This window comes from Mya arenaria, chromosome 13, assembly GCF_026914265.1.
Source record: "Mya arenaria isolate MELC-2E11 chromosome 13, ASM2691426v1".
NCBI lineage: Eukaryota > Metazoa > Mollusca > Bivalvia > Myida > Myidae > Mya > Mya arenaria.
In genome coordinates this window covers 31,712,443-31,734,375 of record NC_069134.1, presented here as the reverse complement: position 1 = coordinate 31,734,375, position 21,933 = coordinate 31,712,443, and the positions used below count along the sequence as shown (strand labels likewise).

Genomic DNA, 21,933 nt, shown 5'->3' with positions numbered 1-21,933 from the left:
AAGAGAAATACCGCTGACTGCCTTATCAAATTGAATCCAATCGAAACATTTGAAACATTCTGCAATGCTATTGAACTAACTTTAATTGCTAACACTATTTTTCTTAAAATGACTACAAGCAATAATATATAAAGGAATGTTGAAAGAAGCTTGATACTTATTTTATTGATTCATGCATACAATCCTAAAGATGTTAATTCTACTTCAGCATTACATGAGCTTGTTGATGGCATTGTCCGTGGTGTCGACAAGGTAGTTCTGGGTCTTGCTCCACAGTCGCGGGTTCAACTGCTTCACTATCCCTTCTACCGCGCTCCCTGGTAACACACCTACGTTGATGTCATTAAGCTGAAAAAAGCAAATTGTTTAAGATGTGTTTAGTATTAATAATCGTGCTTAAACGTAGATTTAAAGTACGTCAGTTAAAAGTATGTACAAGCAGAAAGTGGAAAGAGTTTGGTTCAAAGACTTCTGTATTTCGGCTCAGAGATAAGTGAATCTATTATAATTCACTGAGACTTCAGTGTATTTTTTTCACAGACCGTGAGGAATTGGCTCTTGTGGGTCTGAAATCCCTCGGATGATATAGAAGAAGCTTATATGAATCCGATTGATCTCGTTTTCTCAAATTATATTACTGTGTCTTTTTATGCCCCCACAAAGTGGCGGCATATAGGGTTGCCCTTGTCCGTACGTACGTCTGTCTGTCTGTCCGTACGTACGTACGTACGTCCCGAAGATTGTTTCCGATCTAATTCTTAAAAACCGTTTGTCCAATCCTCACCAAACTTTAAACACATGTTTGTGACCATAATATCTTGATCAAGTTCGATAGTCATGGAAATCGCTTTAGTCATTTAGGAGTTACGGCCCTTTTTTGCCAAAAATACTTCAAAAATATATGTTTCCAATCTAATTCTTGAAAAGTATGTGTCCAATCCTCACCAAACTTTACATACATGATTGTGACCATAATATCTTGATCAAGTTCGATAGCCATGGAAATCGCTTTTGTCATTTAGGAGTTACGGCCCTTTATTTGCAAAAAAAGACTTGAAAAATACGTCCCGAAGATTGTTTCCGATCTAATTCTTGAAAACCGTTTGTCCAATCCTCACCAAACTTTAAACACATGTTTGTGACCATAATATCTTGATCAAGTTCGATAGTCATGGAAATCGCTTTAGTCATTTAGGAGTTACGGCCCTTTTTTGCCAAAAATACTTCAAAAATCATTATGGCTTATTTTCTGTGACAAAAAACCGAAGTGGGGGCATCCGTGTCCTATGGACACATTTCTAGTTTGTTCTTGGACAACGGGCACAACATAAGTTCATGTTGAAAATAAAAAGCCATGCATTACAAAGTACATGACCCTTAGTAATGACCGCTAAGATAAATTGAATTTGAGAGGTGAGATTTAAAATTTTAATCTATTGAGCTCATCGTTGTTGTTTAAATGGATTTATGTATGATTCATTCAAAAATCACAAGTAGAATGCATAACAACGTCTTTGAAATTTAACTTCATGTCAAAATGACATGAAATGTTTTATTACGAGCAAAGTTAAATGGAAAATCGGCATATTGCCCTTGGCCATAACAGTACAAACATAAAACATGATGAACAAGGCATGAATTCATAAAATGACAATATGGCAGAGTTATAGAATGCAGGTTTGTGTTGCGTATGCCTGAAAATATGAGAGCTAGGGTCATTTCGGGAATATTTCCAAGCATTTGAAGTTGTGCACCTGGGGTATAACGTGTGGCTCCGTTAGTGAGGGGAGCTCTTTGGCAATTTACTATGTTAACTTGTATATGAAGGGTTTGGTTTGTGGTTGTGCCTAGACGATTGGCTATTATATAATTAAATGACGGCATATAGAGCATTTGAAGTTACTTATATACTTAACTATACCATATAATTTTAGTCTGAAGGTGGGGTCAATTTTAATAGCATAATTTCTTAAACAGGACAAGGTTTGTATTTCATAGTTTAGTTCATATAAACTTGAGTGATCAAATATGACTGAATATATTCGATATCAAAAGTTGTATAATTCTCGACATAATTGGCCTTGATTCTGTAACAAAGGCGGGAATTTGGGGCTTCTGTGGCCACATTTTAGTTTTCATTTAAAATTATGTTTCACGTATTAAAACGACTTCATAAAACAATTATTTTTGGTATTTTGTTCTTAAATAAGGATATCATAAAACAGTTCAATTCAATCTTGTGTAATCTCAACTGCCGTTAATATTTCGAGAGCACATTGTAAATATTTTTCAAAGAAATCATTTATTATACAGTCCGGTATAATTCAACCTTTTACTTGATTAAAATGTCGAATTATGAAATATTTTCTATTTGAACCTAATGTATTGCCATTGATGTTTGATATAGTATACAAATCTAGGATAACTTTTTACCTTTTTTATTACAAAGTACGGTTTATGTTGATCTGTTGTTTGGACTTTTCATTTCAAATATATTATTAAACGTAGAGTAATAAGTAAATTTATATCAGGATATTTTAGCTGTAAATGGTCACAAACTACTAATCATCGTCGTCCCGATATTCACAGGAATTATGGTCATGTTGGGGGTATTTAAGAAGCATCTCAAACATTCCATGAATGAAAAGACAGAACCGAACGTGACCTGTGAACAAAGAGTATGAAGACATAACATATAAACGGTTCATCACGAACACAGATAAACTAAAATCTTGATAAGTCTATGTAATATAAATATACTACAATTACGAAGAAAGACACTTAATACGGCCAGTAAGTAATGTAATTATCACTTTAACATACAATCGCATTCAGTGACTAGTCAATTTATGAAGAAACTACTGAGACAACAGACTACTTAGGAACACGGCTTGGAGCTTTCCTCATTAAACAACACTCTTATGAAGTCATGTGACAGCCATTGTCAGTTGATACTTCCGATCAATACTATGAAGTTTTATTGATATAAGTGTTATGCAAGAAAACAAGTTGTTCTTATTTGCGGGATTTGTTATCTTTTGTCTTTATAGGTATCCTGCAGTTATACAGTTTGAGTTTGTTTTCTGTGAGATTTTTATGTTGTTTTTTAATGGGAATTATATTACTTCTATCTCTTTTTTACTTAACCCATCAATTAATGTAATCAGAACCATATCAACAATTTCATTTATCAATTACCTTGGTAGCTTACGATATAGTATAGCATTCACTTTTAAATATTAGACAGGGAACCTTAGACAACCAATTATATACCCTACCATTTATGATTACACAACAGAAATTTATGCATGTTAAAATGTATGTGTTATGTCCTTTGTGTCACTTGCTGGTACATATATATCATTTCGTAAGTTAACCCAATAATAAAAAAATGAAACCATAAATGGAAGTATCTTCTATTCCAATTGGTTTCTGTTTTCAGCTGGAACGTTTGTCATTAGAATATTTCAATAATTGTTCAGCTGGAGGGCTTCTCACTTTTTTCTCTTGCTTGTATTAGGTTTACCAGATGCAAATACAAGTACATGACCCTATGTAATTTCCATTTCAAAGACATAACGTGACCTATCTAAACTAAATGATAACATCTAGAGTTTATCTAAAGCGCCAATTACAAATCTTTAGGCTGAAAACTTTGGTCACGAAGGCAAAACGGATGATGCGATCGATACCTAGGGAGAAGCTACGTCAAAAATGATCAATTGACGGATCCGTTTATATCAATTCTTGCGTGAAATAGTAGAACGCCTGTAAATAACTGTTTCATTTCTTTCTTTGTATAAAAAGAGAACCCCATAACACATATTCTTTAAAAGGCAGTTATATATATATCTAATATCCGATTTCCTCACCAGCTTAACCCACCATAATCCTTAACGTGGCAATGGATGGGACTTCAACTATCACATAGTTCAGATTTGACTTAGTAGATGAATCCCACGATGCTATAATGCTGATATGAAGAACTTGTGAACTTATTGATGTTTCATTTAAACAAAGCAAGTATTTATAATGGTTTACTGTACATGGTTGTTGATGGATGTGTGTGCTTTCTTTTGATGTCCTTCTTCTACGTTGAAAACATTGATAGCCTTATCTAACACAGCTATAGAGTTTTAAAAACAATCCTACAATGCCCTTTCCCTATAAAAATGTTTTCATATTAACACATTTCCGTCTAGTTTGGTTTGTATCGGTAATGTTGATGCCTGGATAGGAAAATGATGCTCTCGTGGGATTGTAATCAACCGAAAAGGATATCAATCTTCGAAAACAAGTATTCTTAACCTCAGGAAGAACGATTGCTTTGCAAAGCGTTTGAAAATAGGTCTTTACATTAACATATAACAACATTGACTTAACAAAAGGAAGGTGACTGATTATATGTTTTGTGGCTAAATTTGAAATGATTTGTAACAAAATACAACATGTGTTGCAGCTAATGAAATTCAATAAGACAAGTTTGCACTTTTATTAAAAAATCCGTTTGCCTCAAAAGTTCAACTTCATTTAAATCTTCTGTCAAATTGCAAAGTCATGGAATATAGAAATTCATCAGAGATGCTTAAACTTAAATCGGAAATATAACCAAGACGACAATTGCAAAAACACGCCGCGCTGCATTAGAAACATACCCATCATTTCAAGCCTAAATAAATAGATGCAAAAAGCATTTGGAGGTCACTTCAGTAGTGCGTTTGTTTGTCATGTGAACACAGATGTATCTTTCTGACATAACACAAATGTATTTCACAGTGTAAAAAAATTTATCCAACACTGAAACTAAGAATGTTTACATATCATTCAATATTTCCGTTCATAAACCGTAAGCAAAAGTACAACTGATATGCCCGATATTCTCGATGGCTTGTACTTCCCTAACATTTTCTACATTAGATACTTAATGTTATTTAGGCTTTTTACTTGAAAGTCTTGACAAGCGACTGCGTTATTTATAGTTCCTATTTTTCATTTAGTTTCCCCATTTATATCGTTTTTTTATCAAGGCAGTAACATTCTCATCAACAAAAAACGAAAGTATGTAAAAACTATATAACACTGCTGAGCATTTTCAGGGAACTTCTTGGAAAAAAGTTAATATTATATATGATGTTTTTGCAGATGGAAAAAAAGACTTGATCAGTTCACATGTATTACGGCGTAGTTGCTAAATTGAGCATGGGAAATTTCCATTACATATATATATGACATAACAACTAAGCGTTCATTCTAATTGTTATTGTGCTTATATGTACTGACATTAGAAAGGTGTCGCATTGGCAAATTAGCTCTGAGAAACATTTTCGACCTTCTGCACAGAACGCGGAAATATAACTTTGATTTCATAATACAATAAAATCTACAGTAACAAAGCTAGGGTCGTATTCATAAAGCATCTAAGTGACATTTATTAACTAATGGTAACGTTGCCTTTTTTCTAACTTGAATTGAAAAAACACTAACACTTTTTTAAACACAAGGGTCAAGGCCAAACAGCCACTCAACAAGTAATATGCAGAGGAACAATACAAGAAGTCATAACGTGCAAACTACTAAGTAGTTGTGGTTATAATTTTCGAATGAATCGTTACAGTGAAGTAATTTTATTTCGGGCCCAGTGGGATGATATTAAATCTTATTACATCACTTTCATGGAGATACCTGATAGTATGGGTACACGTTTTGCTTGTGTTTAATGTATATGGTAAGTTTCCAAAATCACCTATTTGATGTGTGCGCGCGCGTGTGTGTGTACGCGCGCGCGAGTGTGTGTGTGCGTGTGTGTGTGCGTGTGTGTTGTTGATATAGCACGTACTTGTTACGTTTATTACCATATTTCATTATTTGACTGTGCTCTGGCCGTTTTTTACTCGAATTTAAAATATAATGGTGATATTTAAACCAAATTAACAAAATAAGAAAATACAAAAGTCCACATATTTCTACTAAAGCTTAATATTAATCAATCGCTTATTCGCCCTTTTTTAGTTTGGCCTCGATGAGTATTTAACGACATGTGAGACAATATTCCTGAGTGAATAATGAGATCACGTCTGAATAGGTTTGAAGCAAATGGGCATAATATTCCGGGTGGCATACATTTTGAATTAAATTTTATTGCAGTACTTTTGCAAATTGTGTTGTACCTTCCTTTTGAACGTAATTCAGTTTAATCTGGGTATCAACATGAAACAATAATCAATCGAAAGAGCAATCAACAGCTAAGTAGCCCCACGAAGATTCTGTCTCAATGTACAAGGATAAACGTCAAACAAAATTGAAAACAGGGTGTATGTGTTTTTAACCGTCAAGGGACATATTTAATGTTTTATGGGGAAAAGTGGTGACATTATACCGGTAATGAATGTTCTTTTTCAAGAAACTTAGAGCGTTCATTTCCGTACATCATTATAATAAAAAATTATATCATCAGATATTGTGAAGGCTTTTGAATAATAATAGTATAGTGAAATATTTGTTGTAGACTATTGGGGAAAAAAACATAGTATATGATGGAGATACATCCAGTGTCTCCTTCATCGGTTTTCAGATATAATAGAAACTAAACGAAATGAGTTCACCTGCTCAAACATCAATGAATATACAACTTAAGGAATGTACGTCATAACGCTTTAAAGTCAATGCTAAAATCATGTCATATCCAATTTTTTATAGACGCAAAATCAAATTGTCTGCGAGTCTAATGTAGTTCGTGAATTGTGTCTAGAGATTAAGCAGTTCAGGAAGTTGAAGTTTTGTTATTGCATTAATAGACTTGACAAACGATTGCCTTATTTATAGATCTCATTTTTCATTTGTCTGTTTCCGTGTATATTGAGAGGTAGCCAATCTGATAAGGGTCATGGCCAAATGCGCCCCCTATAATGTTTCCTGTTTTTACAATAACGTTTGATCTGAATTTTCGTAAAAAAATCATTTCGCCCTCGCATTAGTTAAGTGAAATTGAATATATTTTATTATCGAATGAGGTCCTGAATAATAAACTATATTTTTGTGCATTGAAAGTATTCCGACGAGGCGGCATTAAACACGGATTAAACATATGTTACTATATACAGTACATTTGCACAAAAATGGCCGACAATTAGGCAATAAGGACACCAGCAAGCCTTCTGAAGGTAGGTTAACATAGTTTGCCGTTAACAACACACGCCTTGAGCAGTAAAGAGACCTATCGGGAACCGATTTCTACATTTTACCAGAAATTTACATCAAGGCCACAAAGGATTTCCACAAGAAAGTAAAGATTTTTACTGACATATTGAGACTTACGTTAAAATCATTTGCGTTAAACAAAATATATTTGAATAATGGAAATATTGACGTCTACATGCATATTCACGACAAAAGATGATGTTCTTAAATTCCGATAATAAATAAGTTATTTTAAAACAATTACTGTTTCAAATCATGTATTGCTCTTCAACTACGTATTTTCTAAAAACGGGTCTAATGAAAAGCATACGATGTTATTGTCCATGTCGTTGGTTGATATTTGCCCAAGTAAAATCATTACGATCAGACAAATATTATTTTTAATGAGGTTGTTTATAACCATGGTCAACAATGTATTATTCTAACAATAATCACACCGACTGATTCATATATATCATAAATATAACATTTAATTGGTCAGCACATTCTGTTTGCCAAATTCCTTGCTGTTGTATAAAAGATTTAAGGTGTAGTAAAGGCTGAATCATACAACTAAGATATTTTTATACTTTTAACTCAAAAGTACAACAGTATATGTTTTACAATCGCACAATTGCAGACGCATTTTGAAGCATATTGTTATTGACTTCAATTTCTGTGTGTTTATTCTGTAAATGTGTTTCCTAAATGTATAGAGCTGATGCAATATTAAAACAAAACAAATCTGTCTTAATTACTAAGAACACACTATAAATAGAGTAAAGGTTGAATGATGTCAACAGATAAGTTGTTTTTCGAGTAAAAGATACCAGAGAAACCTTCGGGAGGCTTTTCAAAAGTCACGCCAATCTAACGTGGAACGGACTCAAAAAACAAATGTATTTTAGTTAATAGCTATTATTTAAATCTAGCTAAGTTAGTTTTTTACTAAAACTGAATTATTTCGAAAAGTAGTTAATTAAACTATTAGATTAATACGGCAATTATTTATATCATATTGAATTACAGCACTTTTTTCACCTTAAATATTTGTTGTCAAGTAAATGGTGTTATTTCTCAACCAACTCCTCTCGTTGATAATTTCTAACACTCATTTACACTACACGCTAACGGATCACAGTGGGAACAACCGGTGACAGAGTTTACGAGACGCGGTTTGGAAAATATATCTCCGATTGACAAATGAAACGATGTACTCCCAGCACAACGGTCGAAATAAATGTAATGAACTCTTTATATAAACTGTTATTTGTCAGTGGAGCTAGATCTATCGATTTTATTTAAATTTGGGATAGTTTCCCTGATTTTCTGAAGACAAAACACAACAACATCAGAACTTAAGTAACGCATTCATCAACAAGGCACTCCAGTAACGGAGACTTTATGATGTTAAGGTAATGTGCAAAACATGGTTTGGATTATCCTTCATTATGTTTACAAGCTGATTTATATTGTTACTTAAGAATAATTGTGACATTAATAGTGTAAGATTTGTAGCTAACTGTTACATAATATGATCGTCTGTGTTTATTGATTGTGTGTGTGTGTATACATCTCTGTCTCTGCCACATACACAAATCTTGCATTGAATGGAATACACACACATTTTAGGCAATCAGAATTGTTTTAGAGCCATGTTGTCAATATTCAATATTCAAATTGGAGTGTCCCATAGATAGATGTTTTATTAAGACTTATTGTAGTAATCATGGTAGCCCTAGTGTCATGACCTATTCTGGAGAATTTGCCCAGGTTTTTTCGCATATGAATGTAGAACCATCAAAGAATTATAACTACTTTTATTTGTTTTGATCAGTTATACAAGTCCCGAAACGGAACTTAATTTGTTCACAAAATTGGCTTGTACCGACATCATTTTATTCGATTTTTTTTTGGTTTCCTATTTAATCGTGAACGTTCGTGTTAACATGGCAACTGTCAGAACATTTCCGGGTTTTATAGACAAGGGAAGGCCTTTCCGGCCAATAAGTACATATGTTTTAGTCACCTTTACATAATTATCTGGCAAATATTGGATCTGCTCTGTTCAATGCTGATCCGGAGTAACTCCACCTCACTGATTTTGATAAGGATGAATTGAATTTTTCTAGCAAATATGTCGCAATAGTTATCATTTGATGGAACGAATGCATAAATCACCTGCCTAAATATGTTGCTGTTGGTAGCTGTTCACAGTTACAGTTTAATTTTGAGTTGTTGTGTTTTTCGCATTATCTAATCAACAAAACGCCACTCTCAAATTGAAACAATGTTTCGGACACAAGTAAAACTATAACAAAAAATCTAATACTGTTAGAAGATTACATTTTACATCATTAGGTTAAAATGCAACATATCATTTTTTTCAACTGTTTGTTTCATTTTATCTATAGTATTTTATGCCTGGTACTGATTGTATATTCCCTATTTTGGGCTGTATTTTTAAATTCAAAAAGACGAGTATACCAATGCATTCCCGTGTAGATAAGATTGATCTTCATAATGAATCTGACTGTTATTGTAAATCATATCACCTGTCTTTGGAATACAAAAATACAAAAAAAAACACAATATTTTTATTTTTTTAAACGTTTATGACACTCTATTTGCAGGGATTCGGTATTTCATTCCCATGTGGGCCAATTTCACGATGCCTCTAAAACATTCTTTGTTCTTGTTTATACCTCTATCGAAGAAACCTTCCCCAGGATGATTTACATCAACATCAATGCAGCCATAAATAAAAATGACAAATTAAGAAAATCACGGTTTAATTAAATTGTGGTTGATGATTTTACAAAAAGATATTGATTAGCTATTTTGTGTTATCTTTCTGTTTTGTGTGTGCTTTTCGTGTCTAACGTTTAGTTTCTCTTGAGCTCTAGCCTTGTGCCTCGGTGGTTTTACTTTATGATAATGACTACTAAGCTTGTTTCTGTTAATTTCCATTACATGCTTATAAATTATGAAAAAAAATCTTATAGCAAAGCGTTCTAAAATCAATCAAGCTTGTCTTTTCCCCCAAGTAAATGGTCTAATTTCTTAGTAAACACCATAGGAGGATAATTCCTGACAATTATTTACATTACACGCTAACAGATCACAGCTGGGACAATCGGTGACAAAGTTTACGAGACGCGGTTGGGAAAATGACTCTCCGCTTGACAAATGAAACGATGTATTCACAGCACAGCGGTCGAAATAAATGAAATGAAGTCTTTATATATGAACTGCTTTTTGTCAGTGGAGCTGAAGCTATCGATTGTATTCCAATGGGAGATATTTCCCTTGATGTTTTGTAGAACAAACTACACCACTAGATATTAAGCAAAGCAATCATCAACAAATCATTTTGGTAATGGAAATTTTATATTATATGGTAATGTGCAAACATGATTTTCAGATCAATTCTTCTGTCTGAATTTGGCTTGCAACATATTGTTTTATAAAAGAAAGTGTGGTAATAATAGTGCTGGATTTCGTATAAGCTAGTACATTTTGTGTGAAGAATAGTATGATTGTCTGGGTTTATTTATTGTTGCTGTGTCTGCATCGCAGTTACTGTTATATTTCATGTTAACTAGACTTCAAACGTTTTATGATCTCTAAATATGCAAAAACTTAACGTTCAAATAGGGCCTTACGTTTTGTATTTGACACAATATGCTGGACCTTTTTATGTACTTGCCCTTCCTATATAATGCTGTCTTTCATGAATACTCTCAAGCTGTCTCAATATTTTCGCGTTCAAAGACGGCCTTCCTTGACAATGAATTCACACTCATTAATTCGTCCTGGGCATAATTCCTTCGACTATTTCAAACTCACTCTTTACAATGATGGTCAAGTCTGCTTTCATCTTATTTAATCTATTTTAAAAATTAAGTGAATTTGTTATACACAGCTGTAGCAATATGTCATTATTTTATGTCTCGATGGCATAATGCACCTGCCAAAATATGTAAATTGAAAATAATGTTTCAATTATGTCGGTTGTTATTTGTGAAAGAAAACGTTAGCACAATACGTATTTGTATATTGTTAAAGGTTATTACAACGCCACTATAATCGAGATAGCAAAGCGATCATCACTAAATTCCTCCAAAAAACGACATAAAGTGTTGCTGCTTCATTAAACTTTATAGGAGACATCTCTTTTGAAACGAGAAAAGCGGTGACAAAATGGCTAAAATATTTGGGATTTTTATTTTCAACATCGTTCAATTTACATGCTACTTTTTCCTCTTCACTTATTACTATGATGTTCGTTTGTTTCTGTTTATAAATTGCTTTCATTTTAAATTCATTGACACATGTTGATTATTGTATTTCATATTTTTGATTGTATGTTGTCGTTGGTGAATAACACTTACACCTTTGTAAAAATGAAAAAAATATGATGATCTATTTGATGAATAAAGGAGATGGTATATATTTATTTTGAATCCCTACCATGATAATGCTATGCTAGGCTAAGTCAGTGGTGTTATTTGTTTCTCAATTGTTTTACAGTGCAATAAATATCGTGTACAGTCAATGTCAATTTAAGCAAATATCGGTTTGTGCAACTAAAACGTTGTGACAATGCATACTAATTTATATTGGAAATGGAACCAAATAAACAGACCGAACCGAACGGTGCAAATATGTAATCAACCATATTAGTATTTATGTCATGCGTATTCTCATAACCAAAATTTAAAACATTTACATAGATTTCAAGGCAGCCTCATATCAGATTTTTCCACCGAAGTCAACATTTATAAGGCCTTTTTTAATTATATGTTTCACGAACGGCCAGAGTTATGAAGTGTCAGAGGAGGAGGAAATAAAAATAAAAATAAAATTACATTTCTGGAATTTTATTTTTTGGTCGGGAAACAAAACACACAGAAAAGCAAAAGCTATGATGTATTCTCTAGGATTTTCTATTTTAATGTCAAGTCAATATGTAAGTGTGTGCACATTTGTTTTTGCTTTATCTGACAAGTTCACTTCATATTTTCATTAATCACTCTTTATACTTTGTAAATGCATGTTATAATAGACAAGTGACATAAAAATAATCAACTATTATTGGTAAATTTGCCATTTAGAGTTTAACGAATCGGATACCTCTTCACTGTGTTGTCTTGGCTGCAAATTGTCTGATACCAATTCACCAACCATGTCATTGTTACAGTTTGCAAAAGAGCTTTTTTGTTTCCTTCTATACAGGGAATATTTATCCGCCAGGAACTAGCGATCCAGGAACTTGTAATTCAGCTGATTATAGCTATCTGATAAAACAAAAGCTGTCTATTCAACAGTGATTCAAATAATACTAGTTGTCCATCACACAATCTGTCCAACAAGCAGTCCAAACAACACTGGAAGTCCAACCAACACTTCCGGTCCATCCATTGATAGTAAGTGTTGTTCAACCAACACGTATGGTTCATCCAATATAGTGGTCCAGTAAGCAATAGATGCCCAACCAACAATAGAGTTTCAACAAGCACTCGCTTACATTATGTTGCTACCAATCTAGCAGCCCAACCGATTGTAGTGATGTTCTTCATTGAAAGTGATGGTCTCAGTAGATAACATCAGCATATTTGAATCATATCTGTAAAGAAAGGAATGGAACATTAAAAGTATATTTTTTTATAAAAAAATAAGATACTCTCAGACTTATTTATGTAAACATTTTATTACATAGTAATAAAACACACAGAGCAGTATAAATATCATAATTTATATTGATGATAATTTATATATGTTCATTCATATGACTATTACATAGTTATGCTGTACCTGGTAATATACATAAGATTCCTCATTATAGATTATCACTGTCAGATAGTAAAACAGCCTAATGTATTATTTGTGTTAACTTTCGAAACAAAGGTTTTAGAATAGATGATATTTTTTTGTTATTAATAATACTCCAATAAGAATAGTAACCGCAGTCTTTTCTGAACCCTCTACCCCACCCACCAGAACTAAACTTAACAGGTAAACAGTCAAGCGATTTATAGCTCATGACATTCAAATTATATCGCAATAATGAAATATAAACTCATTTAAATGACAAATCTAATAAATAAAAATAAATAAATAATAACAAACCTGGAACGATAATTAGTCCATATTTATCGCTGTTATAACCCGGAAATAAACCGGAAGTTACCCTGCCGAAAATGATTATCCGGTTGAGCTAAACCCCGGTACCAGGTATCGATATCGAGAAAAGCCGTTATCACAGTTTATGATACCGGATTATGTTGATACTGTGTTATTTAAAGTATGCATTGGTTGTCAAAAAGCAATTAATACCGGACCGTGGATACTTGAATTTATCATCTGATATTAACCCTGATATCATCAGAAAGTGATACCGGATACCGGGGGATACCAGGTACCGGATACCAGGGTTTTAGCACCAGCCTGCAAATCCAATGAATGTTTTCCATTGGTTTAAACTTTTTCAGAGATGTTTACACCAATATTTTTACAACTATTGCGATGTCCTCTGTTTTAAATGATTTGCCGCGATAAAGTTTCATCGGCGGAAATAAAAAAAAACGAAAATCACAATTTTATTTTTATTTCAAAAATGAGTTTTTTTGAGCGGCGGTGTTCGTAAAACATAGAATTAAATAAAAAGGGCCTAATATATAAATATTTGATGAGTGATGTATAATTCCCAAAGCATATAGAATGACATAATATCTTAAGGAACATATTGAATAAAAAATATGGGGAAAAATTGTGTGTTTTTATGCCTTTTGGGACATGGTCTTAAAGCAAGCCATCCATTGTTAATACAAAACATGCTAGTGGTAAAGTTTTGTTTTTAACTTACAATATGTTACGTTTGTATTAATCATTGAAATTTTCCCCAAAGCTTTGTTTGTGTTGGCATTTTTTTTTTCAGGAGCAAATTAATAATAATCTACACTACACTTTTGTATAACCTTCCTCTAAAATATCATTTAAACAAAAACGCTTTTTAGATGTTATTCAAAAGTATAATCCATTCAAAAATAATATCATGGCTAATCATAATAAATTAAACATGGACTTAAAATATGTATGTAAATACCTAAAATGCACTAAACTTCTTTGCATCCTCATGATGGAAAGCTTATCTTAAGGTTATCGAAAGTAAATGTATGTCTGCTTTAGTGTCGTCGATACTCAAGTATAAGATTTATTAATGTCTGGTAGGTTAATATTATTATGCTTTCATCTGAGATGGGGGTTTTCGTGTAGAGAAAGAAAATGGCAAAACAATACCGAATATAAGATTAACAAAAACCAAGCGCTTCTATGCGTATAAATTATTCAAAATGTACATGTTCACGTTGAGTTTCATTACAATTAAAGATCGAAAATAACAAGTAGTATGAATAATGTATTTTGAGTCACTTATTTAACAGATTAAAAATCACCAAGCATTTTTCTTTCAAGTGTATCTGGCCTTAAATGGGAACGAATGACATCAAACTTAACATTAACATTATGGTAGTGGAACTTGCTAACATGCAGACGAATTATCTAAACCAAAGGCATTCCCTTGTAGTACGGACATAACTCAAGAAACGTTCTCATAACCTATACACGCTATTATCAAAATACAGTAATAAGGAAAGAAGTAACGATGTTAAATATAATTATTGTATATTACCGAATATATTAATAAATAAAAAAATGCAAAGCTTTCTTAAACAAATTATGCTCCATCAATTTATTCTTGTCCACCTAAACGGCCTCATTTCTAAGTCAACTTTTAAGAGGATATAATAATTCCTAACGATTATATACAGTGCACACTGACTGATCACAGCTGGGAGTACCGGTGACAGAGTTTACGAGACGCGGTTGGGAAAATGACCCTCCGCTTGACAAATAAAACGATGTGTTCGCAGATCAATGACAGCATAAATGTAATGAAGTTTTTACATAAACTATTTATTTGTCAGTGGAGCTGAGCGATCGGTTATATTTCAATGGAGGTATTATTTGTAAGTTATGAATATTTGTGCTAAACATGGTATGGAACTACTTCCCTGACTTGATCACTTTTGTGCATATCAGACACGTCAAACAATATGTTTTTATATTCAAATCGGTGAAGACGTTCTGGTACCTTGTTGATTTCATTTATATTCTACAAGTATATTAGCATTCCTGCCCTGATTTTGATACTGTATATTTCAATTTATATTCGTTTTAGTCCCAAACACTTACATTAGGAAATGATTAGTTATGTCCCAACTAAAGCATGCTTTATGAAAGTTTGGTAGTCAGCGCTACATTTACTTTCATACATGAAATATGATTAGGCTTGATAGACATCAAGGACAGCATTACTGGTAAAAACCAACTACATATCCACGTATACTTCATATATTTCACTATTGAAATTAGATTTTACAATGCTGTCAAGATTGGCTTCATCTCCTTTGCTTTTATTGCCATGATGCGAGTATACAAACGTTAAGTGAAATGTTCTTATATGCTCTAACGAAGACACTCTTTAAGTGCTCTGTAGGTTTTGTTTTGACTTTCTTCTTCAAAATAATCAATTACATCAAAAGTACTTGCACATAATTAATGGTGATTACACTGTCGCTTTTTGCCAAGATGACAAAGCGAGTAGCATTAAATTTCTCCCAAAACGACATAAAAAGTTCCTGCTTTGTTAAGCAGATATTGAGAAAAATAACTGGGTAAAAAACAGCGACAGAAAAGATATTATTTTGGAGGGATTACATATTTTGCATCGTTGAGTTGAAATAAAATATCAATACAAAATTTCAGGAGGGGGGTGATGTGTTCCAAAAATCAGAGTTTTAGTTGTGTACGGTGTTAAAATGAATACATTTGAATGTTGATTTTTAAATATTACAGAAATAATGTACAGTGTATCGAAGGGGTCGTTTTACTATAAATATCTCTAAATATATTGCCAACAGAGGCAATTTCAATATTTTCTCACTGGTAATAACAGATAAGAATTCCGCAATCAACCTTTTTATTTAAAAGAGCAAGTATCACACTATTTAACAACAGTAATGGCAACTATAGTCTTGATACGAAAGAAAAACTAGCTATGTGAAATGCAGAATGATGTAAACTATATAATCTCTCACATAAAGATGATGATTAATGTCGTATGTAATGCTCTTGCCAATAAGTCCAACATCCTCAAAAAATAACAAATACAATTCCAAGGAAGCCTCAGACCAAATTTGCCGACAGAAGCCCGCACAAGTCAAAATAAATAAAGCATAAAGTAACGTTAGGAGAACAGAAATGCCCTTGAGGATACAATATGACATAATATCTTTAGGGAAGTATTGAATGAAATGAGAAGAAGCTGTACATTTTTTCTGAACACTGTGATCTTAGCCGGTATTTACGAAGAGTTGTTGTTTAATTTTTTCAAAATAGTTTCATTTATCAATCTTTAATGAGGTTTAGACAGGTACATACACTAAATAATTTTCTAATTGAAACTTGCAAGAATATAAGAACAACTGACAAGAAAACCTTTACAGACGGACACAAAAACACGAGCCAGGTTATTTGAGCAATGCCGACGTAGTTTATTATAAATATGTAGTATACAAAATTCGGCCCTTTGTACAAAACTCGAGCAAACGGGACTCGACTGCTTTTTTAAAAAACTGTGAAACATATTTCTGCCGTTACACGATATTCTAAGCATCCCGAGAGAACTAGTTAAAAAAATGACATCCATTAAAGCCCAAACTCATCTTTTAATTATAATTATGCAATAAAAGCAATGATATGATAAACATTTCTGAAATTAGTGAATATATAAGATTGACGTGTGTTGGTATGTATTAATTTATTTTGTCTGGATTGTAAAGACGACTGTTAAATGATATGAATTACACTTGAGTCCGTTTCCTGGGTAGAGCCAATACTGTGTCACTTTTGAGAGGCCATGAGAAAGTATACCTTGTGTAACCCGCATTCATATTAGTGCAAGGCGGCCATAAATACCACTCGGCCACTCTTATACATAATTATGTAATATGTGGTGAAGCATAAGTCAAAGGGTTGTACTGTTTATTATTTGTTTTGATTGTTACAGCATTTTTAAATTTATTTCACGCATTTTTAACGAAATTAATAACAATTTTGGAACCCATATGTCAAAAAAGTATCGTACAATCATATTTTCGAATATTTACATTTTTGGTTAAAGTGACATTTTGAAACAAAAAGCTTAACTGGTAATCTAACGCTAGGTCTATTTGAATTTTCAAGTTATACATTTATACGATATATTGTCGGACCCCTGTTGTTGATAAGCACCTGTGACTTAAGTAAGGATTTTTTTTTCTTCCTTATCAATACTGGCACTCAAACATATTTTCATAAAGAAGCAGACTTAATATTTTACTGAAGAGAGAAGAGCTTCTACGATTAACCCCGGTGCTAAATCCAGAAGCGTGGGGGAGTTTAATATCAGGTTATCATTGTATTAAACAATAAAGGTAAAGTAAAAAAACATACGTACCCAAGAATCATGAACGCTCCGGTAAATGATGCCAGCATGTTTTCCAGCTATGAAGGCAGCCAAGTTTGCAGTGTAACTAGCAATGACAAAGATGCATGAAAATGCCCATAGGTTTTGCATAACTTTACTAGGCCAAGCTTTTGGAGATTTAGTTTTCACAGTATGGCCAAAAAGCACTGAGTATACCATCGTCATTCCAGATGCAAGCGTATAATTTTGTTTTCGTTTCTTACCCCACGGATTTAAGCCAAATGGACTATTCCACTCAAAAATACCCATGGCAATTGCTGTTAATGTGGCACTAATGATAATGGCAAACCACACAGCAGGAGCAAATGGATCCAAGAAAGCTTGCATATTTGAGGCTCTTTGTTTTTCAGTATACAGTATAGAAAATCCTGAGAAGAAATAAATACTAGTAAAGTCAATGACCTTTACTCGGTCTCGTGTGATACTAAATGCGGCCACCGCCATATGGGCAGTCCCAGACATGAGTTCTCGAATCATACCGTTCCAAGATCCATTAACCTCTTTGCCATAGGTTGTGTCTGAGACAATGTACAACTCATAGTCAAAGTCTAGATCGCTGGCTAATCTATTGAGCAAATCAACGGAGAGACCTCTGCAACACTTAAGCACATATGGGTTGCTTTTGTTAAACACACCGTTCTTGTAATCCTCCAGGGCATGTATGATATTATTGCGCCCTGTGTTGTTTATATAGATACAAGTTGTCTCGGTAGCACAGTATCCATAGTCGGGATGAGGGCTTTCATCCATGACAAACGGCTTTACAGGGTTTGTCACTATCCTATATTTCTTTCTCCCAAATGCAATTTGACTTGTAATTGATTCTCCTGGCCACACTATACCAAACGGGCTCACATCCTCCCCCTGAATGTATCCAATTCTTCTCCAGAAAGGGGTCTGGCCGTCTTCCCGTACCAGGTTTTGAACAACAAAGTTAGAAGCATCGAGTTTACCCTGATTGTCGAACACAATAGTTCCTGACCGACCCGTTAGGGTGGTGGACTGTAAAATCCTGAAAAGGTAATTGAAATGCCAGGTTATGAAAGAACTTGATGTATCTGTTAGTGTTTTGAACTTTGCATAGTCAAGATTTCAAGACATGAACTCAAGCCGTCGACTTTTGAAACCTTTGTTTAAAAGGCAAGCCGTGGTTCCATAATATGATGAAACGTTACTATACGTGCATTGTTATGACTAAAGTGTATCATTTTCAGTTGTTAATTGACAGAACAGTATTAATGTCTTATGTTTATCTGGTTATGTATATATTTATCTTATTACATAACGGATCACTCCTTAGACAGTCATTATTGTACTGTTTAAATTTTAGATTTTTACACCAATTATGACACATAACCTTTTTTGAGTTTTCAACTGGTGCTCAGCTAACTTGGCATGAAGTTTGTTTTAGTCATAAGGAAAAAAAACTTTGATAACGTTTTAAGTTGTGTCTTTTAACGCAATCCATTGTTTGCTACCTAAAACTATTTTGTATGGCTACAACTTATAATTTGTCATATATGAAATTGTTTAGGAAATATTTTGTATTGCCATCTTTGTGTATATTTATTTTGCGTTTGGCCAAACGTTTGTATTTGCTGATATTGCCAATATATTGAAACCGAACAGACTGATAACGTTTTTATAATGTATAAAATGCTAGAAACAACTCCAACAATAAATATTTTGATATACATCTGTTTATATTACGCACAGGCGTTCAAGTTAATTGCTGAAACCATGCATCTTTTGATGTATAGCTGTTTATATAACACACGGGCGTTCAAGTTAATTGAATATTGATGCCTCGATATGCATATCAAATGAGTAGTATTCTCGCTGACGTCGTTTCTGTTCTGACAGCTCCAATATGTCATTTCGTATTTTCGCAGGGAGATATTCACAAATGACAATTGTATAAATGATAAACCAAAATGACGATAATAATGCAAAGGCTCGCGTGGCTAAGAGTATGGTGATGTAAAAGTTATGGCATAATCATACGTTTTGTAATTCTCCTGAAAGTTTTAATAACGTTACACGAACATTCATTACAAGTGTGTGCTCAATCGTTTGTATACAATATATATAAAACCAAATTAAGAATGTTTTGCTCAATGGTTCTTATATGTATATATATAAATAATCAATGAATAATAACTCCTTTAATTGAAAAAAATGTCTTTTTACGTATACGAAGTGACTCAATTAAAAACTGTGTATAATTCATGTTTTTAAAACTTACCTAAACATCTTTTCACCTAAATGTTGATTTGAAGATTGTGTATAGTTCCAGCAGCCTCTAAATATAGGAGTTTCATGTGGTGCTTGTATCACAGACTTAATAAGAAAATTGGTTCCATCTAATATCACATCATCAATATTTATAGCGTAATTAGGTACTATAGACAGTGTACCTGTGGGGAATGTTGACATATATTCGTAGTCACGTGTCAAACTGGAATCGGTTATAAACCACGCATGATTTAATGACGTCACATTAGCATCATAAAATGACTGAAATATCCGTTGAACTAAAGATAAATCCGCGTGAATCACAACAATCTTTGGTTCCTTTTGGAGAAGTGAGGTAGCTAGTGATTGCAGTTTCTTTGCATCGAAAGATTCTGGTATGATTTTAGTGTTGATATTCCACTTTGATGCATCGGTGACATTTTTCTTCATTTGTTCGTAGAAGCCATCAGAGAGGAGTGAGTCTTGCACAATGAGGATGAGGTTAAACCAGAAGTTAGCTTGAAAGAATTGGAGATACGCCTTAGCTTGGTCCGCCTGGGAGGGCCGCAGCATGAGCAACAATGGGTTGTGGGCCTGAAATAGGGGTGTTCAATGAGTGTTCAGTCTTAACACAATTTGCTGTGATTTATTATAGAATACTTGGCGTTGAAATAAAATAATAAAACATGTGAAATACAGAAAACAGATTCATTGAGATACATTTACAGTTTTAAGACCACACAAATTCTTCACATGTACTATAAACATTTACACATTTATTATTCATAAAAAATACGTATTTATTTACATAAAATTATTTGGTGTTATATAACAGTGAACATTCACCTTTTTGAACAAAGAAAGACGAAATGCTCTTCAAACAAGACAATAGTTACACGTTTATATGCATTTGAAATTGACCAGAGCACCCCCAAGATAATATATGGGCAAACTCCTAAAGGTACGTTTGGTTTGTATGTTTAATGAAGACTTGTTTACGTAACGGGATGTAAAATCGAGCCATAGTTTGAACACGGCCCCAACCTTATGACACAATTCACAGAAACAAAAACAGTTCGTACACAGCATATTTGTTCAGATTATTGAAGATTTTTGAATATACTTTTTTCTCCACGAGTTTGAACGCTACTGTTCCATTATATTTATAAATACCACGGCTCGATTCTCCATCGTGTATAAGCTGTCCGTGAGTTCACAAAAAAATGAGATAACATATATCACTAAAACCTTAAGTCTGGAAGCAATAGATATTGTACGCCAAAGAACACTTAATATTTATATTGAATATAAAGTCGAAATATAAGTGTCAAAGACCAGACAATCCACAGAGTGCAAAACTAATTTCATAACTGATACCTTACCTTCTTAAGTCTTTTTTATCCGCTTAAAAAGAAAGGTTTAATAGATAAGCTGAATGGCTTTCTAGAGTATTAAGCGGGACAGGAAGAACGTTTTAAACAATTCAATATTTCATTTTTATTGAATTGAGAGAGTAAATAATTTTAAGACGCAAAACATACATCTCTCGAACATGCTTTTGAAAATTAGTGAGCTAATCATTAAAAGTCAAATTTCATAAGACATTTATTGTTATTCAGGTATTCAAGTATTTCACCAAGATGACTATCCAGTAAAAAATGTCTAGTGCCTTCTGGTAAATATTTGTTACAAATTAGAAAATATCCAATAAAAGAGTGAAATATAGTGATAAATTCACTTCTTGGTTACAAAACATGGAACATCTTTCTTAAAATAGAAGCAATCATCAAAAACCCACAATGTTGAACAGTTTGGCATTTAAAATTGTTCCAAATCTTGTTTCACTTTGGCGTTGAATGCAAACGCTTACGTAGCAAAAATCTGATAAAATCTTCTTTTTTAAGATGACCTCCTACCCATGTTCAAAATGT

The 21,933-nt window shown here is 33.1% G+C and overlaps 1 protein-coding gene across 1 annotated transcript in view; it reads right to left on the bottom strand.

Moving 5' to 3' along the window:
• Window positions 1-21,933, bottom strand: part of LOC128215198 (glutamate receptor ionotropic, NMDA 3A-like) — a 74,878-nt gene that overhangs the window by 14,978 nt on the left and 37,967 nt on the right. Inside the window, exons 2-4 of the mRNA XM_052921906.1 lie at window positions 20,013-20,596; window positions 17,738-18,779; window positions 215-348 (exon numbers count right to left, since the gene is read on the bottom strand). Coding sequence (XP_052777866.1) covers window positions 215-348; window positions 17,738-18,779; window positions 20,013-20,596 — 1,760 coding nt within the window. The remainder of the gene's footprint in view (window positions 1-214; window positions 349-17,737; window positions 18,780-20,012; window positions 20,597-21,933) is intronic.